The 18,893-nt window shown below is 45.1% G+C and overlaps 1 protein-coding gene across 2 annotated transcripts in view; it reads right to left on the reverse strand.

Moving 5' to 3' along the window:
• Nucleotides 1–18,893, reverse strand: part of ARMH3 (armadillo like helical domain containing 3) — a 40,773-nt gene that overhangs the window by 20,260 nt on the left and 1,620 nt on the right. For both annotated transcript variants that reach the window (XM_075843008.1, XM_075843009.1), the window contains exons 2-8: nucleotides 10,141–10,256; nucleotides 5,858–5,914; nucleotides 5,579–5,725; nucleotides 4,658–4,765; nucleotides 2,680–2,772; nucleotides 1,604–1,678; nucleotides 978–1,064 (exon numbers count right to left, since the gene is read on the reverse strand). In XM_075843008.1, the coding sequence (XP_075699123.1) occupies nucleotides 978–1,064; nucleotides 1,604–1,678; nucleotides 2,680–2,772; nucleotides 4,658–4,765; nucleotides 5,579–5,725; nucleotides 5,858–5,914; nucleotides 10,141–10,242 (669 nt within the window). In that variant the 5' untranslated portion in view covers nucleotides 10,243–10,256. The remainder of the gene's footprint in view (nucleotides 1–977; nucleotides 1,065–1,603; nucleotides 1,679–2,679; nucleotides 2,773–4,657; nucleotides 4,766–5,578; nucleotides 5,726–5,857; nucleotides 5,915–10,140; nucleotides 10,257–18,893) is intronic.

Raw genomic sequence — 18,893 nt, forward strand, 5'->3', positions numbered from 1 at the left:
TGGATCAGTAATTGTCTTTATAACGTTTCATTGGATCCACCGTTACATAAAGGGTACCACCACTGGCCGTACGTTGGTAGATGAATGGTGGCCTAGCGCTTATTGACTTGGCGGATGAGAGTAACACCGCGATGTGTGCACCGACCAGCCATAACAGGAAACCACTGACAGGTGAAGTGAATAACATTGATGACATGTTCACAATGACGCCTGACATGGGGGGGTGGGGGATATTAGACGGCAAGTGACAAGGCAGTTCTTGAAGTTGATGTTGGAAGTCGGTAAAATGGACAAGTGTAAGGATCTGAGGGACTGTGACAAGGACTAAATTGTGAGGTCTAGACGACCGGGTCAGAGCTTCTCCAAAAAGTCCGGTCTTGTGGGGTGATCCCGGTATGCAGCGCTTATTACCTACCAAAAGTGCTCCGGGGAACGACAACCTGTGACCGGGTCACGAGCGCCCAATGATCATCGCTGAAAAAGTTACTGCCGGCTATGATAGAAAAGTGTCAGAATACGCAGGGCATCGCAATTGTTCAGGAATGGTCTGAGGAAAATGACAGATAGTTGAAGGGGATGACTTGTCTCCAAATTCCCCAGATATCGACCCGATCGATCATCTGTGGGATTTGCTGTAAAAACAAGTCCGATCCATGGAGGCCGCACCTCACAATGTACAGGATATAAAGGATCTGCTGCGAACGTCTTGGTGCCAAATACCACAGGAACCTTCAGAGGTCTTGTGGAGTCCGTGTCTCGATGGGTCGGAGATGTTTTGGGGACAAGAGGGGAAACTACACAATATTAGGGAGGTGGTTTTAATGTTATGGCTGGTCCCTGTATCTCCTCCCTATATTTATGTGGGTATCCTCCAGTTTTCTTTCACACTCCATATGTTCATTGGCCTCCTATGAAGAAGGTCCTATAACCCCTATATAGAAGAAACGTTCTTCTATAAAACACATAAGAACACTCACTTCATATTTTCTGTAGTTCACTAGAAGTGCCAGCAATACCACAGCATCGTGGCCGTGTTCCCTGCGGCTGGGAGGATGGGACAGAATCTGAAACACAAGAAAACCAAACACAGTATAAAAAATATAGTAATATAATATGTGTAGTAAAGTATAATAATAAACTATTATGTCTCCGATTTAGACAAAGGCTGGCGATCGATAGAAGAGATCGCTGTCCCTGTAAAAATCAGGATCCACTGACATATCTGATGTGTATTGATCAATGTTACACTATATGTGATTACAAGGGGGTCCAGATATAGGGTGGATATGCAGGTTATTTCAATAGAGCACGGGGGAAGGGCGGGACAGAGGTCAGTCGGCAGCCGCTAGACACCACTGGAGGATCTCAGGGTGAGATAAACGGATTGGATAGGAAGTTTCTGTCCTACTGGATCCTTCAAAGGTAGCCCAGGCACCAGAGACATTAGACCGGGAGGTAGATCCAGTCAAAATGATCAATAAATAAACCGCTCATTCCGGAATCATGCGCTGATAACCGCTGTGGGCTCTGCCACATGCCGCACAGTGCAGATACAAACAGCATTGACACGGTCCACATAAACCGAACGTATAGGGGCACATACCTGTAAGATCGCTTCAAATATACTATTGATCATTACATATTCCAATATAGTGTTCTGGCTGATGTTATCGGTCACCTGAAACATAAAATAAACGTAATATTATATATTCTGCGCATGGATCGTTATTAGCATCATGGAGGGCAGCAAAAGTCATCAAAGGGGTTTTCCCACATAAGCAAGTGGCTGTATACGTACACATGCTTACCGCAACGGCCAATTACTGGGACCCCCGCCAATAGCACCCTGAGCCCCTTCTGAATTTTTTCTTTACCAGTTTAGCCTGGAGCTCTTCCTTAAAGGGGTTTTCGGAGCGAATGAAAAACACAGAATACTACCTGTACGTGTCTGAATAATCACCTGGTGAGGCCACCAATGCTCAGAAGTTATTTTTTTTCATTTTTGTTATGTTGCTCACCTCTGTGCAGCACGGTTTTCAGTTTGCTAGGGCTCGCTCTGGGTGGGATTACATGTAAAGGACTACAGTTCCCATGATTCCTCACTGCTCTGACAGACATTACTTTATGCACAGTTGTCTGCATGCCCCTCTATTGTATATTGTAAGATAGTGAGTAATTACAGCACTATCTGCTACAGAGACACAACTCTTCTGTTATACCCTGCACTATCTGCTGTCCAGCATGTGAAACATGATCCCTCCAAAGACAGAGCAGGGGAGATCAGAGCCATGCGATGTCTGACGTCCCGTACACTATAGGGAGGGGGAAGATGACCACGTGTTCAGTATATGGGACATCACATATGCAGGAGATAAACACCAGCAGTAGTCAAGTGACTGCATGTAAGACTGGCTTACAGAGGCAGTTCAGCTACAGACAGCACATTAAGTGACTGCAGTTACACCATCTGCATACAATTTTTAAAGATCGGAAAACCCCTTTTACACTACAGAGTTTTTAGAATCTAATGTTTTGTGACTGCCTTGATAGATTGATTTCTGCTATATATTTACGTGTATAACAAGACCTATATACACCTTCTTGAACCAAGGAGTAAAACTTTTCCCAGACTTTGTGCTTGTTCCAAACCATCAAGATCTATGTATTAACATCACTCACAGTGACTAAGCAGAGAAGCAGCTTCAGACAGAGACACTTCAGGCTTTCCGAGCCCTCCCCACACAGCAGAATATCCAGACTCTCCATCAAATTCTATGGGAAAACATGATTCATGAATGATAATCATACAACTTCTACAATGAATAACAAATTATAATTATTGTTATGATCATCAAGAGTGCTGTAAACATTAGCAAACTGATATTTAGACCCTTGATGCAAAACGTTTTGAACGCAGGCCGGGGCTACATGGCGACCTTGGTCACGCGACATCAAGTAGAACACGAGCAGCGCGACATAAAAGGTTTGTGATTTTTCTGCAGCTTGCGGTCGCATGTCCATTTTAGGGTGCGATTTGGTTGAGCGTTGCATGCGATTTGGGCTTTGCGGCATCCAAAAGCCGCCCAAACAAAAAAGGAAACAGTAATAAGTCGCAAATGAGGCGCAGTTGCGGGCGAAGTTGCATGTGATATGCGACCAAAAATCCAACAGGTTTGGGTTTTTTGCGATTGTTGTGTTAGTCACATTAAGTCGTATGCCGTAACACGACCAAATTTACAATCATTACTTGCGATGACGCATTGCGACCTTCATGTCGTGCAACCAAAGTGGCCGTGTAGCCTTAACCTCAAGGTACAGCAGCAGATTTTGGGTTAAAGGGGATGTACAATTAGAAAAAAAAAGGGTCTGCTGTTTTCCAGAAAACATTTAAAGGGGTTTTCCAGTTATAAAAAACATTGATGTCCTATCCTCAGAATAGGCCATTAATACCTGATTGGTGGGGGTCCAACACTCGGCACCCCTGCCGATCAGCTGCTTTGAAGGGGCCACTTCGCTCATGCAAGTGCTGCTTCCCCTTCATTCCTATAGCTGCTCGTACTGTGAATCGCTGACACCAGAATGGGAGAAGGCTGTAATACCGTGAACCGCCACCACAAAACAGCTGATCGGCGGGGGTGCGAGTGTTGGACCCCAACTGATCAGCTATTGATCACCTATCCGGAGGACATCAATTACTTATAACTGGAAACCCCCTTTAATGTTGCACTTTTTTTTCACATTTCCCTGACCTTACTAGTACGTTTTTATATACGGTCAATGACCGTCCAATAATCCTAAATATTTGATAATCTGACACGTTTACGGTCCCATTGATGCCAGATAGAAGAAATGTACAAAGTGTGACCACTCAATTAGGCCGGGTTCACACGTAGCGTAAATACTGTGGATTTTCCGCAACATTTCACGGAGTAAAATCCACAGTAGCAGCAGAGCGTATGAGATTTAAACAAATCTCCTCCACACGCCGAGTAAAAAAAAACGCCGAAAAAATTCATAAATGGACTTGTGGTGCGGTTTTTTTAATCCGCAGCATGTCAAGTTATATTGCAGATTCGCTGCTTTTCTGTTGCACGTTTTCCCCATTGAATTCAATAGGAAGGTAAATCCTGTAACAAATAGATGTTGCGATTTTTGCTGCGGAAGAATTGCAAGTAGGAAAAAAAATAAACTTATGCTTACCCGGAACTCTTTTTCTCCTGTGTCCAGCCCGGCCTCCAGAGATGACGTTTCATCCAATCATAGGCTGCAGCGGTCACATGGAATAAAACGTCATCCCAGGAGGCCGGGCTGCTGAACGTCGGAGGGATGGGTCACCATGGCTATGGATAAGTATGTTTTTTTTTACGTGCTATTACCCGGAGCGGACAATCCGACCAAAAAACTGCACCGCAATTTGGTGAGGTTTTCCGGTCGGAATTCTGTGGCGTCCAGGGAAGATACGCGGTGTGCTTTTACGCAACGTATCGGCCCAGTGTGAACATACCCTTAATGTACCTATACCGAGCATTTGTTGTTCCCACATTACAACCATGTACTAATGTTCCACTCCTTGTCCCCGTGTCCAGATCTTTATGTCACTTGTACATATATTTACGTGAAGTGGAGATGACACCATATTTAAGGCTTCCCCTCTCACCTTCATACGTAGTTCCGCCTTGTCAAAACCCATCAGCATGTTAATAATATCAAAGCCGGACGTCGGCTTGTTCTTCTGATGAACTCCACGTATGAGGGCGCATAGCGTCTACAGAAACAAGGTTAAAAAAAAAAACCTGTAGATATCGTTAATTGCACCACAAACTGAAACCATTACCCTTCAAAAAACATTGATGGCCTATAGATTTCATATGCTATAAAACTCTGATCTGTGGGGGTCTGACTGCTGGTACCCCACTGATCCCAAGAAAGAGTCCAGTCACTGTTCTAGCTGGAGCCATGTGTGATCACGCTCCATTAGAATAGTCTATGGGAGATAAGCGGTGAGTGCAATCGGCTACATAGCAACTTCCATAGACTTCCATAGAGAGAGAGAGAACAGCGGCGCCTGGACACCGGCCTCTGGCGAAGAATTGGCTCCACACGTGTGGTTACACTCTCCATTATAACAGTCTATGATGGATATGCGGTGCACATGATCTGATGCATCTCTCTTAGACTTCAATGACTGGGTCCAAATATACAGATAAACCTCGGGTCACACTTGCATCACTATTTCCGTTGTTCTGCTCCATCTTTGCAGAAAAATGACACAAATAACGGAAGAGTCAGAGTTTTGCATGATGGACACCAAAAGCACCTGACTGAACCCATTGACTTTATGGGTTCCGTCAGGTTTCCCTCAGTTTGGCGGACAGAATACCACTAGAGCCGAATATATCCATACACCTCTATTAGAACGAAATAATATTAACACCAAGACATTATATATATATATTCAGCATCCGTACGTTGACTTTATGAACCAATAACATGGTGACGGTTTCCAGTAATCCAGCAGTAATGTTCTGACGTAGCAGAACAAGGGAAATCGGCGACACCGGTGCGAGCCCAGCCTTACCTGTAAGGAGTTGACCACTCGGATCTGGTGCTCGGCCTTCAGGGCCTGGATACAATGCTGGAACAGACTGTTAATATTATCCTTTATCTTCATTAATTCTTCCCCATCGAGCGATTCCAACTTGGCTTCTAGATATTCCAGATTGACCTGGTCAGTGCAAAATTACAAAGGGTTAAAGATGCCAGATGCTTAAGGCGAGGAGGTTAGGATATTGTAAGGTTTGTAATCTTGTCCTCAGAGCAAACGGAGGCAATGATACTGTGCTCTAGATGCTCCTACCTTCATAAGAAAAAGCTCATCCCAAAATCGGGGGTTAGTTTTGGTTGGATCATCTTTCTGAAAAACAAACAAACAATGAGTAAAACTGGTCAATGTAATCGCAATGGTGATGGTTACAGGACTGTTGCCTTATTACAGCCTGTATTATAGCCCAGATCTTCACAATTCTGCGTGTCGCTATTGGAAACAGTCCACAAGCTTGTCGACAGACACGCCCCAAACAGATTAGCCGCACCCCTATTATGCAGTGTGCCAGTAAAGCGGTCTATACACATTACATAAACGTGGGTTGATCCCAAAGACAGAGGACTGAGGCCATCATATCTCCTTATTCATCCGAGCATCTATGGATTCCTGGCAATGCGGATGTAATAATGTTTAATAAGATTTCTCGTCAATACGGTAAACACTCCTGGTAATTATCTGAAGGAATGAATACAGAAAAGACAATGGCCATCATTGTAGCTGCACAGGTCAGCGCTTGGGTCGCTTGTTGCGCGGAACAATGCCACTTCTTGAGCCTGAAGCAACCTGCTCATTACGAGGGCGCGCTTCATCAATTACGATTTTTTTTTATACGGATATAAAACCATGGCAACATGAAGATCGGACTCTGTCTGTTCCCATAGAAACCATTGAAAACGAGAACTTGTAAGGGTATGTTCACACGGCCAAATTTCAGACGTATACGAGGCGTATTTTGCCTCGTTTTACGTCTGGAAATACGTCTCAATAACAGACGACCTGTTGTTATTTACGCGTCGTCGTTTGACAGTCAAACGACGACGCATAAAAATACAGCCTCGTCAAAAGAAGTGCAGGACACTTCTATACATTATATGCCGGACACTTCTATACATTATATGCCGGACACTTCTATACATTATATGCGGGACACTTCTATACATTATATGCCGGACACTTCTATACATTATATGCGGGACACTTCTATACATTATATGCCGGACACTTCTATACATTATATGCCGGACACTTCTATACATTATATGCGGGACACTTCTATACATTATATGCCGGACACTTCTATACATTATATGCGGGACACTTATATACATTATATGCAGGACACTTCTATACATTATATGCGGGACACTTCTATACATTATATGCGGGACACTTCTATACATTATATGCGGGACACTTATATACATTATATGCGGGACACTTATATACATTATATGCGGGGCACTTCTATACATTATATGCGGGACACTTCTATACATTATATGCGGGACACTTATATACATTATATGCAGGACACTTCTATACATTATATGCGGGACACTTCTATACATTATATGCGGGGCACTTATATACATTATATGCAGGACACTTATATACATTATATGCAGGACACTTATATACATTATATGCGGGACACTTATATACATTATATGCGGGACACTTATATACATTATATGCGGGATACTTATATACATTATATGCAGGACACTTCTATACATTATATGCGGGACACTTCTATACATTATATGCAGGACACTTCTATACATTATATGCGGGGCACTTATATACATTATATGCAGGACACTTATATACATTATATGCAGGACACTTATATACATTATATGCGGGACACTTATATACATTATATGCGGGACACTTATATACATTATATGCGGGATACTTATATACATTATATGCGGGACACTTCTATACATTATATGCAGTACACTTCTTTGGACGTTTTTGGAGCTGTTTTCTCATAGACTCCAATGAAAACAGCTCCAAAAACGGACGTAAAAAACGCCGCGAAAACGGCGCGAAAAACGCCGCGAAAAATGCGAGTTGGTCAAAAAACGTCTGAAAATCAGGGTCTGTTTTCCCTTGAAAACAGCTCTGGATTTTCAGACGTTTTTGATCACTACGTGTGCACATACCCTTAATGTATATGAATCAATAGTAGGTAGATATTCGGCGGATAACAAGCAGCGACTTCTGCTCTGGGGTGTCCTTGCTTTACATGGTCGCTGTAATACTACATTTTATAACACCGTTCCGTCACATTATTATGACCAGCTCCTGCTTGTGACGTCGGCAGCCCATGGAGGAAGTGATGTGTCGTGGGTATATAAGGTGTGCGGTCGGCTGTCTCATCACATATCACTCATTGTCATGGGTAAAGGGGCGACTTATCAGAATTGGGGATGATTATTGGCTTTTCGGCCAGGGTGGAGTATTTCTCACACAGCGCAGTTTGTGATCTGTTCGCGTGCTGCTGTGGTGACAGTGTATCGCGAGTGGAGAAATGGCGCCATTGGCAACAACCGACATGGAAACTGTGGAGCGCCACGTGCCATTGATGTGAGAGGTGAACGTCGGCTAGGAAGGTGCGCGAAGGCCGAATGACCCGCTACAGCGGAGCAGCTCACTGTGACAATCAACCAGGGGGCACCAGACTGCGTATGGGGCTCCGGAGCAGACGGATGGTCACTGCTCCAATGTAACAAAGCTGCATCAGAAAAAAAGGCTTTAAAGAGGCTCTGTCACCACATTATAAGTGTCCTGTCTTCTACATAAGGAGATCGGCGCTATAATGTAGGTGACAGTAATGCTTTTTATTTAGAAAAACTATCTATTTTTACCACGTTAGGAGCGACTTTAGCTTTATGCTAATGACTTTCTTAATGACCAACTGAGCGTGTTTTACTATTGACCAAGTGGGCGTTGTACAGAGGAGTGTATGATGCTGACCAATCAGTGACCAATCAGCATCATGCACTTCTCCCCATTCATTTACTCATTTGCGCATAGGGATCCTGCTAGATCACTATGTGCTGACTTATACTGACATATTAACGTTACTGAAGTGTTTAGACAGTGAATAGACATTCCTTCCAGCCAGGACGCGATGTCCATTCACAATCCCGACACTTCGGTAACGTTTCTGTGGTACTTACAGCAGAGCAAGCGTAATCTTGCGAGATCTCACTGTAAATGACAGGTTACTGCGAGATTACGCTTTGCTCTGCTGTAAGTACCACAGAAACGTTACCGAAGTGTCGGGATTGTGAATGGACATCGCGTCCTGGCTGGAAGGAATGTCTATTCACTGTCTAAACACTTCAGTAACGTTAATGTGTCAGTATAAGACAGCACATAGTGATCTAGCAGGATCCCTATGCGCGAATGAGTAAATGAATGGAGAGGAGTGCATGATGCTGATTGGTCACTGATTGGTCAGCGTCATACACTCCCCTGTACAACGCCCCCTTGGTCAATAGTAAAACACGCCCAGTTGTCCATTGACAAATTCTTTAGCATAAAGCTAAAATCGCTAATAAAGTGGTGAAAATAGATCGGTTTTTAAAATAAAAAGCACAGCTGTCACCTACATTACAGCGCCCATCTCCTTATGTAGGAGACAGGGCACTTATAATGTGGTGACAGAGCCTCTTTAATTTGCACGGCAGTATCGGATTTGGACCACTGATGATTGGCACAGGGTTGCCTTCTCCGATGAATCACGTTTTCTGCTTCATGGAACGGATGGACGTTGGCGTGTCAGGCAAAAAACAGCAAAGAACAAACCCCCTTTAGCCATTGCTGGAGGAACACGAGCCGGTGGCGGGAGAGTTATGTTCTGGGGGGATTTTTTCCTGCCATTCTCTGGGTCACTCCTCCATGTGGACGGCTCTGAAGCGATTTGGGTATGAATCCATGGTTGTAGATCACGTCCCCCCATACGTGCCGTTTGTCTTCCCTTGGGCAGAATCTTCCTGCAGGACAATGCGACATGTCACACGGCTAGAAATGTCCGACAGTGGCTGGAAGAGCCCGACCAAGACCTCCAAGTACTTCCCTGGCCCCCTAGTTCGCCAGACTTGAACCCAATTGAGTATCTGTGGGACCTCAATTGTCTTGTCTGCGCTATGGACGCTCCCCCACGCACGCTCCAGTAAATGTGGGATGCTCTGCAGTCAGCGAGGCGCGAGATACCGGAGACCACCGACCAGCGCCTTATAGAGTCACTCCCCGCCCGTCTACTGCGGTCCGTGCTGCACACGGCGGTCACTCTGGATATAAGCTGCTGGTCATAATAATGTGACACCACTGTGTATACAACAACTGCAGTACAACAATTCCATGCAGAAGCAGCCGCCGTCTATCCGGTCACAGCCCAGCATCTGCTTCTATACCAAGTGCTACACGACAATACCTACTGATGCCAAACGCCGGGCACCACATGGAAAATAAAATAAAAAAAATACACACCAAAAAAATAAACATGAAAATCCTCTTACCGTGAAGATCTCATCATACATCAACACCACCTTCTCTTTTAGAGGCTTTTTGGAGGCGGACGACTTCCGGAGGAGCCCCACTTTCTTCTCTACTTGCGCCATGGTTTAAGCATAATCTGTGGAATATTGGAATGAAATAAAATCAACAAAAAAAACAAAAACGCACATGAACTGACGGACGGTAAATCGCTTTGCATTTTCAGCGATCGTTTCCTTTGCTGCTAATAAAAACTAATGAATATGGGTTATGGGGCGGTCTAAAGGCTCGATGCCACGATCAGTCCGGAGTAAATATACGATTATGGTCGGATCATCAAATCATCATTTGCTATGATCAGTGAGAAGACCTGATTATCTAGGCTTAGGCAGGACAGAAGGCTTAGATACTTGGATACTCGGGCTCACCAGACGGCATCACGCGCACACACACGACAGGATTAGGTTCTGTTCACACGCGTTCGTAACGAAGCCAAAACGCTCTACTGGATCCTTCGTACAATGGACCCCATTGATTTAGTCTTAGACACCGGCTCAGTAGACAGTATTATAGATCATAGACTGAGATACATGGGGACAGTATCACATATGATCGGCTTAGATACACGACTCCGTAGACAATATCATACGATAGGTTTAGAAACACCAGCAGATTTAGATACATGGGCACAGTAGACAGTATCACACATGACAGGCTTAGATACACCGGCTCAGCAGCAAACTATCAAATACGATAGGCTTAGCTACGTCGGCTCGGCAGACAATATGACACATGATCGGTTTTGATACACCAGCTTTGTAGAGAGTATCACACGTGATAGAATTAGGTACATCAACCTAGCAGCATAGTATCACACATGATGGGATTAGATGCACCGCCTTAGTAGACAGTATCCAACATGATCGCCTTAGATACACCACTCAATAGACAGTATCACACATGCTAGACTTAGATACACTAGCTCAGCAGACATTATCACATATGATAAGCTTAGATACAGTAACTCAGTAAATAGCATAGCATGACACGATCGGCTCAGATACACCAGTTCAGTAGACAGTATCCCCCTCGATAGGCTTAGATACACCAGCTCATACATGCTTTGTTCTCCCCGTCTTGGACCCGCCGGTGACCCCACTGATTACACTAGATCCACATTTGTACAGGCGGTTCTTGTAGGAATAACATCACGATACAATTCTGTGTATTCGCTGTGGTCAGAACAGAGGACGCCTCATAAATAAATGACATTACAGACCACAACATGACATGAAATAATCCCATTACAGAAATGTAATAAAGAACAGGACGGGCATACAAGATGGAAATGAAATGTCTCTGGAGATTCACGGCACGTGATAAAGTAGTGATCGCGGGGGCCGGGAGTTATCTGGACTTTCCCCATCACTCATCCCATTGAAGAACACTATAGACAACCCGGTGGCTGATAACAGGGAACAGAAGATTTCATTTGCGGTGCTGGTGAATACAGAGACATTACATTTAACTCCATTAGGCCTCGCTGCCGATAATTGCTCTGTGTAAACCGGGGAACGATCAGCAGATTAACGGTCAAACGCCGGATCATCCGCTGGTCGTATCGTTTTAAAAAAGTTACATTTTATCGTTGTCGGCAGCACATCTTGGTGTGTGAACAGGAGACGCGCTGCCGACATGATAATAATGTACGGGGAGGAGCGATCGGAGTGACGACCAGCGGATCCCCAACCATAGCTCCGTCTGACAGGAGCAAACAAGCGCCGATCAATGATGTCTTGTTGCACCGGACGATTGTCGGTTCGGTGTAATAGGGCCTATATTACCCATCAGATCAGTGGGACTCCAACCAATGTGTTAGAAACGCGCGGCTGTTTCCCTATCACACAGAGCGGAGGTGCGTATGCTGGGCCATCGCTCTATACAACTACCCATCACAGACATGCTGGGTCCAGCCATCCTAGTGATCAGGGGGGCCCCGGCGATCCGACCCGCACTGATCTTACATTTATCACCGATCCTATGGACTTTTTTTTTTTTTTAAGTATTTAATTTTGCGTCGCCATATTCTAAAGTCAGAACTTTTTTCTTTAATCGCTGACGTAGCCGTATTAGAGTTTGTTTTTTTGCGGGACAACTTGCAGCTTTTATTGGTACCATTTTGGGGTACAGACTACTTTTATGACATTTTTTTGAAAGGCGAAATGAACAGAAAAAAGCACTTTTGCCATAGTTTTTGTATTAAATTTTTTACAACATTCACCATGCAGCTTAACCCTATAACGCAAAATCACGTAACTGTACACAATGAGGGTTAAGGGGAAGTATGGAGCGAGCTCACGGGCCGAGCTCGCTCCATACAGAGCGGGCGAAGGCTGTTACACGCAGCCGACACCTCCCTGCAATGAGCGGGTGCCCATTTAACACCTTAAATGCAGCGATCAATCGTGCCCGCGGCATTTAAAGTGTTAGAATCAGGGGGGCGCCCCCTAACACACGCGATCGCGGGCCCCCCCCCACGGCACGATCGGCCGGTTACAACGGTTACTATGGCAGCCTGGGGGCCGAACGAAAGCCCCCTGGTCCGCCATCTTTATACTCATTTGAAGCTCTGCCTCCGGCAATACATTAGTATTGCAGTATATCATGCACGCGATCCAACGATCGCTGCTTCAAGTCTCCTAGGGGGACTAATAAAAAAAGTAAAAAACGGTTAAAGATTTTTGTTATGTTCCAAAAACAATAAAGTATTAAAAGTTCAAAAACCCCCCTTTTCACATTTTCCCCTAAATCAATGTTAAAAAAAATAAAAAAGTTAACATAACTGGTATCGCCGCATCCGTAAAAGTCCGAACTATCACACTATAGCATTGTTTAACCCGCTCAGTGAATGCTGTAAAAAATATATATATATAAAACACGCAAATTGCTGTTTTTTGGTCACCTTAGCGCTCCAAAAAAATGAAATAGAAAATGATAAAAAAGTCGCATATACCCCAAAATGGTATCAGTGAAAACTACAGCTCGCCCCGCAAAACTTAAAGAGGCTCTGTCACCAGATTTTGCAACCCCTATCTGCTATTGCAGCAGATCGGCGCTGCAATGTAGATTACAGTAACGTTTTTATTTTCAAAAATGAGCATTTTTGGCCAAGTTATGACCATTTTTATATTTATGCAAATGAGGCTTGTAAAAGTACAACTGGGCGTGTTTAAAGTTATGTCCAACTGGGCGTGTATTATGTGCGTACATCGGGGCGTTCTTACTTCTTTTACTAGCTGGGCGTTGTGACGAATCAGCATCATCCACTTCTCTCCACAACGCCCAGCTTCTGGCAGTGCAGACACAGCCGTGTTCTCCAGAGATCACGCTGTGACGTCACTCACAGGTCCTGCATCGTGTCAGACGAGCGAGGACACATCGGCACCAGAGGCTACAGTTGATTCTGCAGCAGCATCGGCGTTTGCAGGTAAGTAGCTACATCGACTTACCTGCAAACGCTGATGCTGCTGCAGAATCATCTGTAGCCTCTGGTGCCGACACGATGCAGGACCTGGGGCAGGAAGTGAGTGATGTCACAGCGTGATCTCTCGAGAACACGCTGTGTGTCTGCACTGCCAGAAGCTGGGCGTTCTGAAGAGAAGTGGATGATACTTCTCGTCAGAGCGCCCAGCTAGTAAAAGAAGTAAAAACGCCCCGATGTACGCACCTAATACACGCCCAGTTGTACTTTTGCAAGCCTCATTTGCATAAATATAAAAATGGTCATAACTTGGCCAAAAATGCTCGTTTTTGAAAATAAAAAAACGTTACTGTAATCTACATTGCAGCGCCGATCTGCTGCAATAGCAGATAGGGGTTGCAAAATCTGGTGACAGAGCCTCTTTAAGCCCTCACATCGCTAAATTGACGGAAAAATAAAAAAGTTCTGGCTCTCAGAATACGGCGACACAAAACATAAAACAAAACCTATAAACTTGGTATCGCCGTCATCGTATCAACCTGTAGAATAAGGTGAATGTCGTTTTTACCGCCTGATGGACGCCGTAAAAACAAAACCCCCCCAAAATATGACGTAATCGTTTTTTGCCCGTTTCACCCCACAAATAATTTTTTTTCAGCTTCCCAGTACATTATGCAGTACAATAAATGGTACCATGAAAAACTACAACTTGTCCTGGAAAAAACAAGCCCTCGTATGGCGATATAGACGGAAAAAGAAAAAAAATTATAGCTTTTGAGAGGTGGGGAGAAAAAAACAAAAGTGAAAATTTTAAAACGGACTGCGTCCTGAAGGGGTTAAATAACAACAGTTTTAGAGTTCGAGTTAGGGCTCGGCAATTAATAGAAAAATAAATCGAAATTCAGCGCAATTAAATCGGCCGTAAGGTCTCTGCTCTACCATTCACTATGTGTCACTGGAGGCGAGGCAGTGACGTCATCGCGCTGGTCTGCGCTGCACAGGCCACAGGAGGAGAGGGATCTTATTATTTTTTTATCAGGCACCATTGGGGGCAGCTGTGGGGGCCTTGTACAGCATGGGGGCAGCTATGGGAATCTTTATACAGCGTGCGGGCAACTATAGGGGCTTTTTACTGTGTGTGTCAGTGTCAGGATGTATTTTATATACAGTAGTATACAGCAGGCTCCGGGAATAAATATTAATTCAATTGTGAATAGGGGGCGTGGCAGGCAAAAAGGGTGTGGCCTAAATAATCATTCATCAATTGTAATCGAGGTTACATGTTCAATTAATCGTGGTTTTGATTTAGGTCATAATTGCCCGGCCCTAGTTCGATTCGTAATATTCCGCAATACTTCTGTATTATACCGGTCAGTGTAAGGCTATGTTCACACAGGGCGCATACGCTGCGTAAAAGCACACAGCATATCCGCCCTGGTCGCCGCAGGGAATTTCAGCCCAAAAAAACAAACTGCGAAAAAAAAAAAAATACGTTTCAAACTTATCTGTAGCCATGGCGACGCATCCCTTTGCCGTCCTGCAGGCCGGCCTCCTGAAATTAAGTTTCATCCCGTGACCGCTGCAGCCTGTGATTTGCTTCAGCGGTCACATGGGATGAAATGTCATCCCAGGAAGACAGCCTGGACGAAGAAACACACAATTGTGGGTAAGTATAAGATTTCTCTTTTTTTCCTGAGTTGCGATTTTTGCGGCGTTATCGCAGCATTTCACCTATTGAACACTACTCCCCCCTCGCTGGCTGCGTCTGTCAAAAGTTCACTGCCGTTATCCCCGCTCCTTTATTCCTCCTCCAACAGTAAAGAACGGTCTGCAAACATTTTGGGCCTTTTATTGTAATAATCCGGCAGTCTCGTTCGTTCTTCTTACGCCCGCCCGTCGCCGAAAACCGGCCCGCCCTGAATGATGAAATCTCATCTGAGATAGAGCGCATGCGCCCGTCATATACGGTCAGACACCCTTCCCTGCTTCGTCCGGGCCTCAGATCTAGTTATTGCGCGTGCGCCGCTGTGGTGTCCCCTTGTGCGCACGCACCAGGACATCGATGCGCAAGCGTGGGATTTTGTGTGTGCTGGGGGGAGGCGACAATCAAAAGTAAGGAGGCGGGGTTAGCTCGGAAAGGAACGAAGATATGACTTATGCTCATTAGCATACGATGCGGGAACATTAAAAAACTGAATACTAAACAGATTCAGAGCAACTCAGGAGATCATTATAGGTACCAGAAAAGTTATTTTTCACCCACTTCCACCAGGCATTGCTGGATTAATAGGTGAAATGCCGGTGACAGGTTCCCTTTAGGGCCCTTTTACACTGGCCAATTATTGGGCAAATGAGTGTTCACAGAACGCTCGTTCCCAATCATTGCCCTGTGTAAACAGGACAAGGATCGGCCGATGAACGAGCAAACACTCACTCATCGGCTGATCGTATCGTTTTAAACGCCCAAAATATAATCGTCGGCACCACATCTTCCTGTGTAAACACGGAGACGCGCTGCCGACATAATAGAAATGTATGGGAACGAGTGATTGGAGTAACATGACTGATCATAGATCCTTGTCAAAGGAGCAAATGAGCGCCGATCAACGACTGTCTTGTTGATCGGCGCTTGTTGCACCGGCCAAAATGGGCCGGTGTAAAAGTACCTTTACCGGAATGTGTGGAGAGTCCACGTACGGTCACTAGAACGTGGAACGTAATTATTGTTCATGACGGCCTCTGTACACATCTCCATATACGTTTTAGAATAACGGTTTCACTCTTTATACACTCACTCTTGTATTCCATTTATTGCGCCTAACCTTAGAGTAAGGCGCTGTGCACATTTGCGTCGGAGGCTCCGTTAGGGGTCTCCATTGCAGATCCGGCAGGGTTTACTGAATTTTACCGGAGACAATAGCGCAGAATGCCTTACTATTGTGTCCGGTAAAATCACAAACGCCCCAATGGAAAGCCGACAGAACCCATTAAAGTCAATAGGTTTCGGTGCCCTTTGTGCAACCGTTGGTTCCGCTATTCCCTTGTCCGCTCCTCTGACGGAGCAGAACAACGGAACTCCACAACGCAGGTGTGAACACAGCCTTTGAGGATGGAAAAGAGAAAAATTCTTACAAGAAGAAGACCTAAGCTCTCCTCAGTGGGCATTGCCTTCTCCCTCGCTGTGACGCGGTCCAATCAATGCGGACCTCTTCACAGCGATACAGAAGACATGCTGATTTCACGAGATTTACCAGTTCCGGAGCAGCATTGATTGGACGGCGTCACAGCGGGGGAAAAGACAACGCCCACTGAGGAGAGCTTAGGTCTCCTCCTCCCTGTACCAATGCTAGTAATTTGCATATTAGGCGCCAGTATGGAGCGCCGGCCGTAGCGGGACAACGAAAAGGTCCAATATGGGGTGAAAAATAGTGCAGGAATTAGGAGATTATGGGGAATAAGGGCATGTAAATGGTTTGCAAAAAAAATAAAATAAAACAACCCACTGATGACAGGTCGTCTTTAAATAAAACGTTAACATTTTTTATAAAAATTGTTACGACCCGTAGAGTAAGGCCACGTTCACACGAGTGTATCAGATTCACGTGCGTGAAAAACATACGTGAATCTCGTCCTTGTGCGTTGCGTTATGCATCAGTGTGCTTTGCGAGCGACATTTGTTTTTCACGCCCTCGCAAAGCACATCTTTTTTTTTTTTTCAATGGAATTGATGCGCAAATCACGCACAGCACACAGATGTGTATCCGTGTGCTGTGCGTGATTGTCACTCACCCATTGACTTCAATGGGCGCGCAGGTGCGTGAAAAACTCCCGCATGTGTAAATGACCCCATTGTAATCACTGGGTCCGCGTGCTGCGCGTGATTTTCACCACCATGTTCTGGCCGATGAGGCCCAGGGGAAAAAGCTTGAGACGTCCTGGTCTAGACCCACAGCTTCTCCATTTTTTTTCTTTCTATCTGGGCCTCCTCATTGGCCGTAGCCCAGGCCAACAAATCCAAATCCGTCATCTGAATTTATTTTAAAATTTCTCTCCTGAACCCAGAAAAAAAAAAAAAGTCCAAAAAGAGCGAAATAGGTCACTAAACCAGAGACTGGCGCAGCCAAGGAAACGTGGCCTTTACCATTATTTTTTTACGTTTTTCATCTTTTATAACTTGTTTACGTGTTGCTTCATTGTAAGGCTGGGTTCACACACCCTATTTACGGACGTAATTCGGGCGTTTTAGCCTCGAATTACGTCCGAAAATGCGGCTCAAAAGCGTCGGCAAACATCTGCCCATTCATTTGAACGGGTCTTACGATGTTCTGTGCACACGGTCAATTTTTTTACGCGCCGCTGTCAAACGGCCGTGCGTAAAAGAGACGCCCGCGTCAAAGAAGTGCCTGTCACTTCTTCAGACGTAAATGGAAATGGACTCCATGGAAAAACAGCTCCATTTACGTCCGTAATGGACGCAGCGAAAGACGCCTGCACATGCCGTTACGGCTGAAATGACGGGGCTGTTTTCTCCTGAAAACAGCGCCGTCATTTCAGCCGTAACGGGCGCTGCGGATGGAGGACATGTCCTAATTTTGTCAGTTTTCACGGATGCCTCACAGGTGCGAATCAGAAATGAAAAACAGCCGTTTTTCATGACTTATTTCGCACACATTCGACTGAATATAGCCTAAGGCCCTGTTCACACAGTTTTTTAGCAGGGGGAAAAATCTGCCTCAGCTATTGAGCGCCGCGAAAACCGCTTTCTCTGCCTCTCATTGATATCAGACAGAAATGCCTGAAGGGCCTGACGCTTCTTTTTCCCGCTGCCTGGAAAACACCGCCCCCCATTGATCTCAATTGGAGGCGTTTTCAGACGTTTTTTGGCACAGTTTCCGCGTCAAAAACAGCGCCAAAAAAAACTCAATGTGAACAGGGCCTAAGAGTCAGACCTTTATTTTTTTCGGCGGCGTAACATTAGTTGTCATTTTTATTGGCACCATTTTGGGGCACATGGGACTTTTTCTTACTTTTTTTGGCCACTTCCTAATAGGTTTACTTATAGGGGAGACCTGGAGGCCCATGTTATTCCCCCGACTGCCATGGGGAACGCTCTTTCTGTAAAACCACTCAGGTGCTGCGGTTGCTATTGACCGCAGCATCTAAGGGGTTAAATGGACGTTACAGCTGACACTCTGCGCACAGCTCCTGAGCAGGAAGGGGTTAATTATAAGGGATCGCTTGTACCAAGAATCGGATACAGGATTCCCTGTTCCATGTTTTCTCAGTCTGTCCGTT

The sequence above is a fragment of the Rhinoderma darwinii genome, chromosome 11 (assembly GCF_050947455.1).
Source record: "Rhinoderma darwinii isolate aRhiDar2 chromosome 11, aRhiDar2.hap1, whole genome shotgun sequence".
NCBI classification, from domain to species: domain Eukaryota; kingdom Metazoa; phylum Chordata; class Amphibia; order Anura; family Rhinodermatidae; genus Rhinoderma; species Rhinoderma darwinii.